At 40.0% G+C, this 14,948-nt stretch overlaps 1 protein-coding gene across 1 annotated transcript in view; it reads left to right on the forward strand.

Annotated features, from left to right (window-relative positions):
• LOC131328596 (receptor kinase-like protein Xa21) overlaps positions 1–9,843 on the forward strand; it is a 33,033-nt gene extending 23,190 nt beyond the window's left edge. The window contains exons 2-12 of the mRNA XM_058361522.1: positions 435–857; positions 1,518–1,610; positions 3,621–3,762; positions 4,516–4,637; positions 5,793–5,866; positions 5,969–6,112; positions 6,245–6,500; positions 7,034–7,097; positions 8,614–8,795; positions 9,280–9,394; positions 9,558–9,843. Of these exons, the coding sequence (XP_058217505.1) occupies positions 435–857; positions 1,518–1,610; positions 3,621–3,762; positions 4,516–4,637; positions 5,793–5,866; positions 5,969–6,112; positions 6,245–6,500; positions 7,034–7,097; positions 8,614–8,795; positions 9,280–9,394; positions 9,558–9,843 (1,901 nt within the window). The remainder of the gene's footprint in view (positions 1–434; positions 858–1,517; positions 1,611–3,620; positions 3,763–4,515; positions 4,638–5,792; positions 5,867–5,968; positions 6,113–6,244; positions 6,501–7,033; positions 7,098–8,613; positions 8,796–9,279; positions 9,395–9,557) is intronic.
• Positions 9,844–14,948: the final 5,105 nt, after the last annotated feature.

A 14,948-nucleotide genomic window follows, 5' to 3' on the forward strand; every position in this document is an offset into this window, starting at 1 on the left:
TGGAAGCCTAGAGGAGTGGTTGCATCCAAATGAGAATGGACGTGGGTTGTGTAATAAGTCAAGAAATTTAAATCTTCTTCAGAGATTAAACATTGCAATTGATGTCGCTTCTGCACTTGATTATCTCCACCATCATATCTCATAACCAATTGTTCACTGTGATTTGAAGCCAAGCAACATTCTTCTAGATGAAGAAATGGTTGCACATGTAGCTGATTTTGGGCAAGCAAGATTCTTTCGAGATACTAAATGTACTTCTTCTGCAAATCAATCAAGTTCCATTGGCATAAGGGGGTCTGTTGGTTACGCGGCTCCAGGTAAATGTACTTCCTAGCACTTTTTGGCTTTCCTTTACTTTCGAAAATCTAGACCATACTCAAATATCCAGATTTCTACGAAATCGTAATTGCATTTTTTCACCCTGTAAATTGTAGAGTATGGCATGGGAAATGAAGTGTCAACATCCGGTGATGTGTATAGTTACGGAATCCTCATTCTAGAGATGTTTACAGCCAAGAGACCTACTGATAGTATGTTTACTGATGGTATGACTATCCACAACTTTGCTAAGATAGCTCTACCTGAACAAGTAGAGAGCATTGTTGATCCAACACTGCTTCAACAAAGAGAACAGGGGCAGGCAAGCTCAAGCATCAACAATGGTTGGAGTCAAAGTTTTGCTAGAAGTCACAAGATTCGAGAGATCTTGATTTCTCTACTTAATGTTGGGATTGCCTGCTCAAAAGAACGTGTTAGAAATCGACCGGCGATGAATGAGGTTCTTACTCAGTTGCATGCGTCCAAGACTCTTCTTGGAGATGGAAAATTGATCAGACTTGAAGTGCGACCATTACTAGGTATAAACCATCCACGTTTTCAGTTGAGTCGACATTGCCTGCATTTCTTACTAAGCCATTGAATCTATGTATTAGGTCACTGGTGATGATAGCTTATAAGGGCGTAGAGCAATCCACCTTTACCTAGGTTATAACATCTCCAAACATGATAGCTTATAAGTGACCGTAAACATGCATCTCTAATTGATTGCGGGGTGATTGGCCGTAAAATATCTCGTGGCTTAAAAATTTTCCTTTTAACTGATGCTGCATAATTTCTTTGGCTGCTTCTTATAGATATTCATACTGTCCTATTAATTTTTCCTTTCTTTTAAGTATTTTTTATTTTTTTGTGAAGAATGAACCTTATTTCATGAAAATATCCTTTCAGTTTGCTACATAAAAAGTCCTTTCAGAAGGCAATGACTTACAATGACAATTCTCTCTTATACTTCATATAGATTCATATTCCTAGTAGAATGGTTAGATATCTCTACGCAAGCAATTTCCAGCAGCTTGACAGATGATAATGTTTCAAATTCATAGCTCTCTGTGGGAGCAGTGCATACATTTTGAACACATAACGCAGAACGTATCCCATTTTTACAAGTTCATTGGTGAAAGAAGAGTCATTTCTACGAATAACACTTTTAGCTTGACCTCAGATTTCTGAAACTCTAGAAAATGTATCCGATGATGTACAGAGTTATTACAGATACCTTTGGCATATACTAAATATGGCTCTCTTCGGAGTAACCAAATTAGTGGCCACAGGTAGTTCAAAAGCTTGTTAATAAATTTGACATGGTAATGATAAAATGTAGGATGATGGGCATTTTGTTTCCCATGAATGCATAAAGTCTTCGTATGTAAATTCTATCAGAATATTATCACCGTTTTGGCATATTTTCTTGTCCTTTAATGAACCTCATCCGGTACCAACAATCGAAACAAGATAAATATATGTTACACTTGATGTTCAGTATTAGCCATCCAAAGCTAGTTTTCACTTATTTCCAAGCTTCTGATGTCATTTTTGTCATGTGTTGATAACGCTAATTAAGTATCGAATAATCGAGTAATTGTCTTGATCAGTTTAGCATTGTTCATTGATAAGCGAAACAGGAAGTTGAAAGCAATCCGATCCGAACAGTAAAACATGAAACCCCTCAGTAACCGATTGGCGTAGTTAATTGATAGATTAATTCAGAACTTCACCCATGAAGTATACTAATAAGGACTGAAACGAATATTTTCACAATTTCAAAGGAGTAGCCTAATAAAATTCTATCAAGCAATATTACTCTGTTGAGTCCGAAACTGATCAATTTACTAAGGCACTCAGGAATCTTGACTTTGAAAACAAATTAAACTTAGTGGACTAGCTACTAGCCTAGTATGTATTAGGACACAGTAATGATTCCCACAAAGATTTTTGTGCACATATCATGCACATATATTTTGTAGGGCCCATATCGGGGTTCCACAAAATGATCTAAACTGCTCATTTTTTTTAAAATATTTTTTGGAGGGTTCCCGTAAAAAATCAACTCTAACGGATATCGGTAAGGGCTTTCTCAGAAATCGTAGGGCAAATCATTCTGTTTTGCCCTACGATTTCTGAGAAAGCTCTTACCAATATCCGTTGGAGCTGATTTTTTACAGGAACCCTCAAAAAATATTTTAAAAAAGATGAGTGGTTCGGATTATTTTGTGAGATCCCGATATGGGCTCCACAAAAATGTATGTGCATGATATGTGCACAAAAATATGTGCAAGTAGCACTGTTGGATTTTGACAAAAGTTTCACGCTCTATATAAAGCCCAGGCCCGACGCAGAAATCAGAGTACCACCGCACTCACAGGTTATCAATCCTAGCTCTTACCAAAACCAATGGGTTCCACATCAGCCTTGCTTTGCTATTCATTATTAAGACATTGGCTTCTCGAGCTGCATTTCACTCTCTTCAGGAAGAGGCGATCTATGAGAGGCACATGCAATAGATGACTCGTCGTGGGTGACAAGGAGGATTTTACGACATATTCAAGGCCAGCAGGATAAAGAATCTCCAAAAAAAAATAAAATTACACGTACGCACACACAAAGGCCTTAAACAAGCCTTAGCTAGGAGCCAATCAGTTTGCCGACCTCGCAAAAAGTGCCATGCATGTCTAGTCCAAATAGTGTATAGATACAAGAGCCATGTCTAGTTCACTGAAGTGTCTTCCTTTATATAGATATATATATGAAAATGTGACAGTAGGGCAATGCCATCTACCATCCATGGATTGGAGGAAGAAAGGCCAACTAACACTTGTTGAGGACAATAACCAATGTGGTAAGTAGGAATTGTATAATCACCACTAAATTAATAAAAGCAAATACACTGTAGGTTTTTTCCAACTCTTTATCCTTTTTTTGTGAAAATTTCCAACTCTTTATCTGATATTAACATATTATTGTTGTTGGACTTTTTCAGATACTGCAGCCCTGAAAGGAATAACCCAATTGAAGATTGATAGTTAAATCTCCCCATCTGCTCTAGAGTTTTGAGTGGGCAAAGGTTGATATATCCAAATTATGATAATTATGTTTATCTTCCTATTCCTTTCTTTATCCCATATTTATGTGCCTAAATTGGACTTGCTTTTTCTTTTGTACGTATTATCCATCTTTATGTTAAAACGCACTCAAAAATTTCTTCCAGTTTCGATTAATGTGGCTGCTGTTTCTAGGACAGATATTAGTTGTCTTACTAATGGTTCATGCCTATTTCAATGTAGGACCTCTGTGTGAATACCTGTCCATAAGCTACTTGGATAATAAGTTCCTTTCCTTTCAGGCTATGTGTTTTATTGCATTGCTGACTAAGTTTTTGTGTACTAATCGTAGAAAGACAAAGCTTGGATCGATGATGCAAATTAAGTTTGTTGTGGCTTGTTTCTCTTGCTGCCAAAATAGAAGAGACTGAGATTCCTATTGTAAAAAAAGGATGGCAAAATCTCCACAAATACTGAAATACATTTCAAGTCACGACTATGTCATTTTCCTAAAAACAGTATTTGTCCCCACCAAACGGTATGCAAAGGCTTACAACAAATCTGCCTTCAAGATAAATCGAAACTCAAACTCGAAGTTCTTTCCATTTGCATTAACGAAAATGGACAGAATATTTGCTGGAATGCTAGGAAAAAACACAGAGAGATGTGGGAGAATTTTGGCATTTGTGTGTCCCAAATTCGGGCAAGTAGTGGTCTATTTATAAGCCACAACGCACCCATTATGAATGGGGTATGCACCCGATCTATCCTAACCATTGGATCAGATCCCACGGCCTCAATCAACCAGTCACACCGAATTGGTGCATCCACGTCAGCACCACCTAGTCACACCAAACTGGTGCAGTCTGCACCAGCTAGATCATTATTTCATCGTGCTCCCTAATAGATACTATTCCAACTTCTATCAACTAATCAATGTGGGACAAAGCTCACAAAGAGGAAAATAAGCATTCTAAGGAAACAAGAAAATTTACAAATGTAGAATGACGACTTATTTACTTTGAAAATCTCTATCAATTTCTTCATATAACTCCATTTCACCTCCTGCTTCATGTGTGATACTAAAGAACACAAACATTAGAGTAATTTATCTCCCAAATGGTGTTTGGTTATATAGGGCTTGTTACGATGACTTTGAAAGTGAACGATGCGAATTACAAAATCTTTTGTGGATTGCGAAGCTTTTTCAAACTTTTTCCAATTACATTCAGTTTATGTTCAAAGTGAAACAACATTCTGGTATCTTATTGTCATGTTTAGGTAACGCATTGAAGGCTTAGTGTAACAATAGGTGGTTTCACTTTTCCTTGCGGGGGTATTTTTAGTTCAGTCGGCGAGTTCAAGTTCGGCACTAGCGCATTGGAACTATAAAGATCCAATTCAAAGATGTTAGATACGATCGTAATCCACATACTAATCAACCTCACTGATATCCGGACGCTTGTTCTGCGGGCGTGGGACCTTTGTGATCACTCGTTCTTAGTTCGCATTAATTGAAACCGATGAGTGTAGCATTAGCTTAATGGGTACCACTATGTAATCAAAAAGCAAGCCTCGATCAACTGCCTAGTGGATAGTATTAGAAAGCACACGGATTTCACCTTGAGAGTAAAATAGTAAATTAGGTACAGATCAGTGCTTGCTGCTTGGCGAGTACAAGATTCAGGAGTTTCGACCAATTTACCTGAGATAATGAATGCAGATTTAATTCCTCCTTTTGGCTGACTTTCTTTCTCTTGTTTTTCGTTCTTTTCTTATCAAACTTTGAAAGTACCCAATTACAAACCGAATGAATGAAAAGTGATTAGTGAAATAAAACCATATAAGATAAAAGCTGGGCAACGTTGAGAGCTTCTCTCTCTAGAATAGAGAGAGAATGCACTCCCTGCTAGGAAATCCTTGTTTTGGGGCTGTTCTAGAGGTAATTTTGCTCTGATCAAGCCAATACCAACCAATTAACCTGCATATATTCATAATTTCCGTTTTTTCTACCTTTAATGGATCTTTTCAATCATCCACAAGGTTCAGTTGAACTGGTTCTTGTCTGGGTTTCCAAGAAACCCAACACATGAGATCCATGAGCCCACCCATGAACCGATCCACATTAGGGAGGATCGATGCTTGGCGGTATGGTGGTACGATCAATTCCACAGCCTTGGGTCATTTTCAACCACGGAGAAGACACAAGAGCTGCTGGGTTTCACAAGAGCTCCTAGCTGCTGGGTTTCGTCAGATCCTGTGTAGTTCAAAACCCCATGCCTTTTCTCCGGTGGTACACAGGGTCAAATCGGAGGAGGGCTACCCAGCTCAGTTTGGTCAGTTCATCTAGCGATTGAAGCTACATATGACCCAAATTTGGGTCTTCACAATAAATTCCGTTCACTTCAAATTCAGAGGTAATCTCAACTCTGGTTGCTCACGATGTGGATAATCGAGTGGAGGTAACACCTTTTGCTCGGCCTTGTGGGGTCCGTTACCATGGTTCCGAGTGGATTCATCCACCTGAAACCGAGAATTAGAAATCTGCTATGGGATAGCCTGGACTGAGATTGAAGCTATATCTGACCCAGATTCGAAGGATAGTCTTTTCCGGTTCACTCCAGATTGGAGCTTTGTGCTCAAAAATTGCTCACGGCCAGCCATGGTCGAAGCCTTGTATAGCTGATTGCAAGAGTTCACAGCCGTGGATGGGGTGGTGGAGCTTCAGCTCGCTGGTCCATTCCAGGGGCACGTATATCTCTTTAGGCTTGTAGATCCATACTGAGAAACTCGAATGGGCAGTCATCTGATTGGACTGAGATTGGGTTACTCTGTTGGATTTATTTACTTATTCCTGTGTTAGCTAGATTTCGCCAGAATGGGTGCGCGCAGGCGTACTACAATCTGGTGTGCGTAGGTCGTACCATAATTTGGGAATCGGAGGACAACTTATGGCTCCTCTCTGCCCAATTCCTTGCAAATCTGAGTTTGGCATTCAATTTGGTTTTGTCATGAAATCTGCAACTGGATGCTATATTCATGTTAAGCTATTGGATTACGCTATTGGCAATTGGTGCCGTATTTCAATTGCCCAATTTTGGGGCTCAATGCGATATGCTGTAGGTTGGTTTTGCCCAATGTTGGGGCTTTGGCTTTAGCATTTATGCTGAGCTTGTTCATATTCCAAGTTTCTTTGTTTCACTGGCCTAGTTCTTAGTGTAGTGTGGTGAGCCAGAGGTTATGTTCGACTAGATTGGTGGTTATGCGCTGATTGAAAGGGGTTTCTTCTCAAGTTGTCTTTGATTAGGTTGAGGTATTGCTCTGATTGAAAGGGGCAACTTGGCGAGCTGTCATTGATTAGATTGGGGTTGTGCTTTGATTGAAATGGGCAGCTTGGTCTCACTTGCGGTTTGAGTGGCCTTTCGGTGGTTATGCGTTGTTATTGGTTCTTGAGCTGTCCCGCTTCTTGTTTTAGCGAGCCTAGGGGATTAGGTTGAGCGTGTAGTAGTCTGGATGGAATGGGCGTGGTGTGCAGGGTGCTTGAGAGGGTAACCTTGTCGGATGCCATCATCTCCAGTTCGAGCCTCTTCTCGGTGCCTTTCCCTCTGTAGTAGTTGTTCTTTAGAAGTGGGTATTATGATTGTTTTCTGGGTTAGGTTGGAATATTAGTGTTGGATTGTTTATCTCATCTCTGGAGTCTGTGGTTGTTGGTAGTTGGTTGTGAGTGGTTGTTTTGGCGAACCTTAGGCTTGGATGAGGGAGTATTAGGCCGGATGGAATGGGCATGGTGTGCAGGGTAGGGCCCCCTGTCGGATGCCGTCATTTCTGGTTCGAACCTCTTCTTGGTGCCTTGTTCCTTTGTAGTAACTGTTCAGCCTATGTTGTTGCCGATTTGCTTTATTGCTGCTAGTCCTCAGTGATGGTTATCATTTGGTTATTTCTGACCGCGACTATTGATTTATTTCCTACCCTGGCGAGATGTGTCAGGCAGTAGTTCGCTTTCATATTCTTAATACTCGTATCACTACTTATCATACCCCGTTATACTATCCTTCCGCTTAGATGAATAGTGCAACGGGGGTATGATCTCTACACACATGACACTTTTGTTATATTACTTACTCTACCTTACTCTCTATGCAGGTTGTGCATAGATTATCGAATTTTTTTCAATCTTCTTTTCTTTTCCTCCTGGGGTATGCTCTTTGTAGGCTGTACATTCGGTTAACCTTTTTTAATTTCAAGCTAAGTTACCCAAAAAAAACCATATAATATAAAAACAAGGTGATTAAGAGCAAAAAAGTAAACTCTTAGGGCGTAGCTCAAACACTCTGAAATTTAGTTTTAGCTAGCCATCGAGGAAAATACGATAGAAAAATGAAACAAATTTGTATTCATGGGCAGAGCTATGTTTGGGCCCAGCCCCGACCTCGAGTTTTAAAAAATTTATTATTTATATACCTAATTTTAAATATAATCTATTCTACTCTCTCCGTCCCATAATGTTTGTTCGGTCCGCAAAACGAGGATGTAAAAATAATACAATTTTTGCAGGAAAATTTGAATTTTTTTTCAACAATTCACTGAATACCCACGAGAGAGAGAGAGAGAGAGAGAGAGAGAGAGAGCTTTTGGTGTGACCTATTTTTGAAGTAGTCACAAAAGTGATTTTCACTTTTGTCCCCAAACATAACAGTACTTACTTTGTCAGAGCTTTCCGCATACTAACTGCCTAGGATAGGATGGTAAATTTAAGCCACACAAAATTCACTCCACATTCAATAACTGTTCCACATCCACATACATAAACGGTTTTCTTCCCATCTTGACTATGGCAAACACCCGAGAAAAGCAAAAAAGAAAAACCTACTGATTCTCATAGATTGTTTCAAGGATAGGCTTTGTTCTACTTAGAAAAGGTTAGATTCTCTCTCTCTCTCTCTCTCTCTCTCTCAATTGGAGTATTCTCAAATAATTGACAGCCTAATGTACTTGATGAGTTGTACAAGGCCGATATATCCTATTCAGTTGGCAGACTGAGCAAATACATGAGTAATCTACAACATGATCACTGGAAGGCAATAGTCAGGGTTCTACATTATTTGAAGTATACTCGTGATCTGGGGTTGCACTACACTAGATATCCAGCAATACTAGAAGGGTATTGTGATGTGAACTAGATATCATATGGACTCGAAATCCAAAAGTGGATATATTTTTATACTTGGTGGTATAGTAGTTTCCTGGAAATCTTCGAAACAGACGTGTATAGCACATTCTACGATGGAATCAAAGAGGCCAAGTGGCTACGCCAGTTTCTGGAGGATATTCCAAGACGGCCGAAACCTGTGCCAGCAATTAGTATCCATTGCGACAGTCAATTTGCAATTGGTAAGGCACAGACTAATATGTATAATGGTAAGTCTAGACATATTCGACGTAGACATAATACCATTAGGCAACTACTCTCAAGTGGGGTTGTCGTTATTGACTATGTAAGGTCAAATGACAATATTCTGGATCCGCTAACCAAAGAGTTAAGCCGATAGCTAATTAAGCAAGCATCGAAAGGGATGGGGCTAAAGCCACTACGCTTATGGTTACCGTGGGGGTAGCCAACCTAGCTGACTGGAGATCCTAAAATCTAGGTTCAATGAGACTATCTTTCGTGAGTACCAGAGAACGATCACTGAGGAGACTTGGTCTCCTGCGCATTCCTATGGTGTAGAACAGTGATACCTACAAACGGGAAGAGGTTAAGCGTTGCTTTTAATGACACCTATGCATTGGGTTGCTAGGCGGGGTATAACAGGATACCCTTTATAGGAAGGTCACCTATGTTAGTATGAAGTGGGGCCGCTTCTTTGAGAATTGTGAAAAATTCTCAAGAAAATACTTGCAGATCCAGGAAGGGGGTTTCATGGCCAAAATGAACCCAATAGTAATGTCTCGCTTTACATCTACGGCGAAATAGTTCAAAGCGGAATCGCATACTGGTCTGCCAGTAAACCCGATTGGTTCACAAGGGAAGGTTCCAGGCCAAATGCCACCTATCCTATGCAAGGATTATCCGTTGTCTCTCTCTTAGGCCAGCTTTGCACTCCGTGTTAGTATGTCTGCCAATTTCATTCATAAGGGGGATTGTTGAAAATTTATGAAATTTCGGATGAATGAAACCAGGACTTCTGGAGGGTCTCCCAAGGCAACCGGTCCATGGTTCAGTGTATCCGGACACATCACAATCAATAGACGTATTGATGTGTGTGGCTATAACTCTTGTAACCCCTCCACCTTGATGGTAGTATTATTCCTCCCTTTGATGACTGATATCAATTTGGGGGTTTCGCATATTCAATGGGTCCATTCAATTCCAACATTTGTGAGGATCTCTCCTTTGGCTATAGATTGGTGGATCTCAATTTGGGACACACACCAGCAAATTCACAACAATCCTAACAAGTTCTGATATTCGTACTTTGAGAGAGAGAGAGAGAGAGAGAGAGAGAGAGAGAGAGAGAGAGAGAGAGAGAGAGAGAGAGAGAGACGGGCGGTAGTCAGTTCGCCAAGGCGACGGGTTGTGGTTTAATCGAGCCAACTCTGGGAGGAAGACATCGATAGATCCTACAACACCCTCGGTAGGCGGCGAATTTTTCTTAAGGAGACTGTGGTATCACACAGGACTCGGTTCAGATTCAGAAAATCCCGTTTGTATTTCTCTTTCATTGTAATCTGTGATTATGCAAATATCGATGGAATTGTTATTTGGAATTAATTCTAATATTGCCGAATTTTTTCCCAACACTTTTATCTTGACCTCAGATTTGTGAACCTCCAGAAAATGTATCTGAATAGGTAAGACTGATACCTTTTGCATACTCACACAACTAAATATGGCCCATATGGTAGTAACCAAATTTTCCACAGCTAGTTCAAAAGCTTGTTAATAATTTGGACACGGAATAGGAATGTATTGTTTTTCGTACAAAAGAACTTATACACGCTAATAAAAAAATAAAAAAAGAACTTATACACAATGTAAACTGCAGGATAATGGGGATTTGGTTTCCCGTGAATGCATAATGTTTTTCGTATGCAAGTTCTTTCAGAATATTATCACCCTTTTGTCATATTTTCTTGGCCCTTAATGAACCTCAATACCTCATCATGTACCAACAATCAAAAGAAGATAAATATGTTACACTTGATGTTCAGTATCATCTATCCAAAGCCAGTTTTCACTTAATTCCAACCTTCTAATGAAATTTTTATCATCTATCCAAAGCCAGTACCATATTTTCTTGTCCTTTATTGAACCTCATCTTGATCACTTCAGCATTGTTCATTGATGAGAGAAGCGGCACGTTGAAAGCACACAAATCCATGATTGGTGTAGTTGATCTAGAACTACACTCATGAAGTATACGAACGAGGATTGACTACTGATATTTTCCAAAATTTGGAAGGAGTAGTCTAATAAAATTCTATCAAGCAGTATTACTCTTGTTATAGAATATAAGAGAAAGTGTATAGGGTGTTAATTAACCCTAACACATAAAGAGCTTTATTTATATTATGTCGAGACCCACTGCATAACATAACTACCCGATATGGGACTAAACTATTCTAACACTCCCCCTCAAGTTGGAGAATAAATATCACAAAGTCCTAGCTTGTTACATAACAATTCTAAACGTGGTTTGAACAATGATTTGGTAAAGATATCGGCCAACTGGGCTCCTGTAGACACAAACGGAGTAACTAACATACCACTATCACTCTTCTCACGAACAATGTGACAATCTACCTCAATATGTTTGGTTCTCTCATGAAATACCGGATTCGAAGCAATATGTATCGTTGCTTGATTGTCACAGTACATAGGAATGGGCAATTGCACCCGAAATCTCAGCTCATCAAGAAATGATCTAAGCCAAACAACCTCACATGTAGTATGAGCCATAGCACGATATTCTGCTTCTGCACTAGACCTTGCAACCATAGTCAGCTTCTTACTCTTCCAGGTAACTAGGTTGCCACCAACAAATGTACAGTAACCAGTTGTTGAACGTCTATTAGAAGGTGACCCTGCCCAATCTGCATCAGTAAATGCCTCAACATCCAGATGACCATTGGAACAGTAAAATAAACCACATCCAGGATGAGCCTTAAGATACTTCACAATGCGAATACAAGCTACCCAATGTGGGACGAGGAGCAGACATGAACTGACTCACTATACTAATAGCAAATGAGATATCAGGATGGGTATTGGTAAGATAATTCAACTTACCAACCAAGCGATAATATTGGTCTGGATGAGGAAACTCCTCCCCCTGATCAACACAAAGTTTAACATTAGGATCCATCGGAGTCTCCACAGGCTTGGTACCTAACAAACCTGTCTCTTCTAGAATATCTAACACATATTTCCTCTGGGACAAACTAATCCCATCTTTAGACCTTATTACCTCAATACCCAAGAAATACTGTAGCTTACCCAAGTCTTTAGTGTGAAACTGATTATGTAAGAACTGTTTTAGCTCTTCGATTCCTTTCTGATCATCTCCAGTAATAATAATGTCATCAATATAGAAAATGAGCAATACTTTCCCTTAAGTTGACATAAGGGAAAATACAGAATGATGTGATTGACTTCGACGCATGCCAAACCTCAAAACAGCCTCACTAAACTTGCCAAACTACGCTCTAGGAGATTTCTTTAGTCGATAAAGAGCGTTGCGAAGATAACATACCTTATGATGCTCCCCCTGAGCAACAAATCCAGGTGGTTGCTCCATATAAACTTCCTCCTAGAGATCGCCATGGAGAAAGGCATTTTTGACATCAAGCTGAAACAACGGCCAACCAAGATTGGCGGCAAGAGAAATAAGAATCCTCACAGAGCAAAGCTTGGCAACAGGAGAGAACGTATCAGAAAATCAACACCATAAGTCTGGGTGTAGCCTTTTCCAACCAGACGAGCTTTGTGATGCTCAACAGTGCCATCAGGAAGATACTTGACAGTATAGACCCAAAGAAAACCAATAGTAGATTTCCCAGCAAGAAGAGTAACCAAATTCCATGTGCCATTTGTATGAAAAGCAAACATTTCATCCACCATACATGTCCGCCACTCAGACTGAGATAATACCTCTTGAACATTTTTAGGAACAAAAATGGAGGAAACAGTAATAGTAAAAGCACGAAAGGAAGGAGAGAGATGAACATAAGAGATAAATCGAGAAATAGGATGAAAAGTGCTCGAGATAGTAGTATAACCATATTTTATAGGCAGACGACGATTCTCACGAGTCGGATAACGAGGGGTAGGCGGATCCGGCGACGGGGGAGAAGACAGAGGCGCGGTCACGGAGAGTTCGGCAGACTGGAGTGGTTTAGGAGGCGAAGGCGGAGGCGGTGATGGTGTCGAGAAATGATGAACATATACCTACAAAGGGTTGGGTGAAATAGTGCCAGTAGGAACAACCATAGGTAAGACAGACTCAAGTGACTGAAGGTCGGTGGTAGTAACATGATCCGAGTAATATGGCAACGACTCATTGAACGTGACATCAGCACAAACAAAGTGACGACGTAAAGTAGGAGAGTAACATCAATATCCTTTCTGGGTGTGTGAGTAGCCCAAAAAGATACACTTAAAAGACCGAGGGTCAAGTTTACTCCTATCAGGGTCAAAAGCGTGTACATAACTGGTACACCTAAAAATCCGAGGAAGGAAGAGTGGAGAGGCTGACCAGGAAATAAGACCGTATGGGGAACTTGACCACCTAAGATCGTAGAAGGCATACGATTGATTAGGTAACATGCAGTGAGAACGGCGTCACTCCAATAGGACTTAGGGACCAACATTTGAAATAATAGAGCATGTATAACCTCAAATAAGTGTCCAATCTTGCGCTCTACAACTCCATTTTGTTGTGGAGTCAGAGAGCATGAAGATTGGTGAACAATGCCACGATCAGCGAAAAACTGAGAAAGTAGATGATGAAAATATTCGCGAGTATTATTTGAACGAAATATCTTAGCACAAATATCAAACTGATTTTTGACTTCCATGTAAAAAGTTTGAAAAACAGATTTCAATTTAGATCGCTCTTTCATTAAATAAAGATATGTGATACGAGAAACATCATCCACAAAAATAACGTAATTCTGAAAACCAGAAACACTAGGCACATGAATAGGTCCCCAAATGTGTGAATGAATTAACTAAAAAGGATGTGACGCATGACGCTCAACCCTAGGTAAAAAAGTGACTCTACGATGTTTATTAAACTCATAGACCTCACAGACCAACTTGTTAATGGAACGACAGTAGGGCACAAGGTGTTTCACACTCTGAAGAGAGTGATGACCAAGACGACAGTGATGTTGGTAGGGAGATTCTGATGTCTGAAGAGCTGCAGGTTGAGGATCAGTTAGGTAATATAGGCCACCTCGCTCATTGCCCGCACCAATCTTCTTCTCCGTCTTGAGATCTTGAAAAACACAGCCATGAGGAAGAAATGTGACGAAACAATTTAAAGATTTTGTAAGGCGGCTGACAAACATAAGATTAAATGGTAAACGAAGAACATGTAAAACAAATGACAAAGTAAGAGAGGAATTGACAGGGACAGAACCAAAACCAATAACAGCAGTGGTAGAGCCATCAGCCAAGGTAACATGAGATGGTCTACCAACTGGCTATCAAGCAAAGAAAATAGATGTACCAGTCATATGATCAATGGAGGCTGAATCAAAAACCCAAAGACAGGAAGAAGAGGCAACACAACCAACAGATGTACCAATCTGAGCGAGCGTAGCAGTAAAGGATCCTGTCGCAGCCTGAAATGACAAAAAATGCTAGCACTCATCCGCTGAAAATTGCCATACTGTCGATAGAGGATGGAGTAAACGGTCCAGTATCCTGAGAGATAACAGCCTGATGAGCCCGGGAAAAACCGTGAAGATTATTGTAGACACCCCAATTTTGACCTATTAATTATCCTTAATTTGTGCCCTCAAGGCTCCCCAATGATGAAAAGGAAACAAATTGGGACTCGGCTAAAGTTTGGACGATGCTTCTTGGACTTTTGCATACCAAAATCATCCTTTTTTCCGACACTCTGAGGGTAAAATTGACACAAATTTTAGTGTATAAAACATATTTGAATAAATCCAATTGGGTTAGAAAAAGGACTCAACTAGCTTTCCAACGCTTCGAAAAACACCCAAAACCGAGTTTAGGAATGTCCGTGGCGCCCTTCTGAAGTTGGGCAGGCACTCCTGAGCGCTCGGGACCACTCCAGAGCGCTCTGGACCACTCATCAGCGCTCGTGTAGAGACCCATAATTAGTTTTTCAAATTTTAAATGTTTAATATGTATTTGGATTATCAAAGTTGGGATAACAATGTAGATATGAGTTGGGTCAATGTGAGATGACTTGTAAGTTGTGGGAGTTGACGTAATACAATAAGAGTGAAAGGGTGTAAGTGTTATTTGTGCTATATAAGTCAAAAAATGGGGCAGGAAACCATTTTTTTTCACTTTCCCTTTTCTTTTTTTTT

Source organism: Rhododendron vialii, chromosome 6a (assembly GCF_030253575.1).
Source record: "Rhododendron vialii isolate Sample 1 chromosome 6a, ASM3025357v1".
NCBI classification, from domain to species: Eukaryota; Viridiplantae; Streptophyta; class Magnoliopsida; order Ericales; family Ericaceae; genus Rhododendron; species Rhododendron vialii.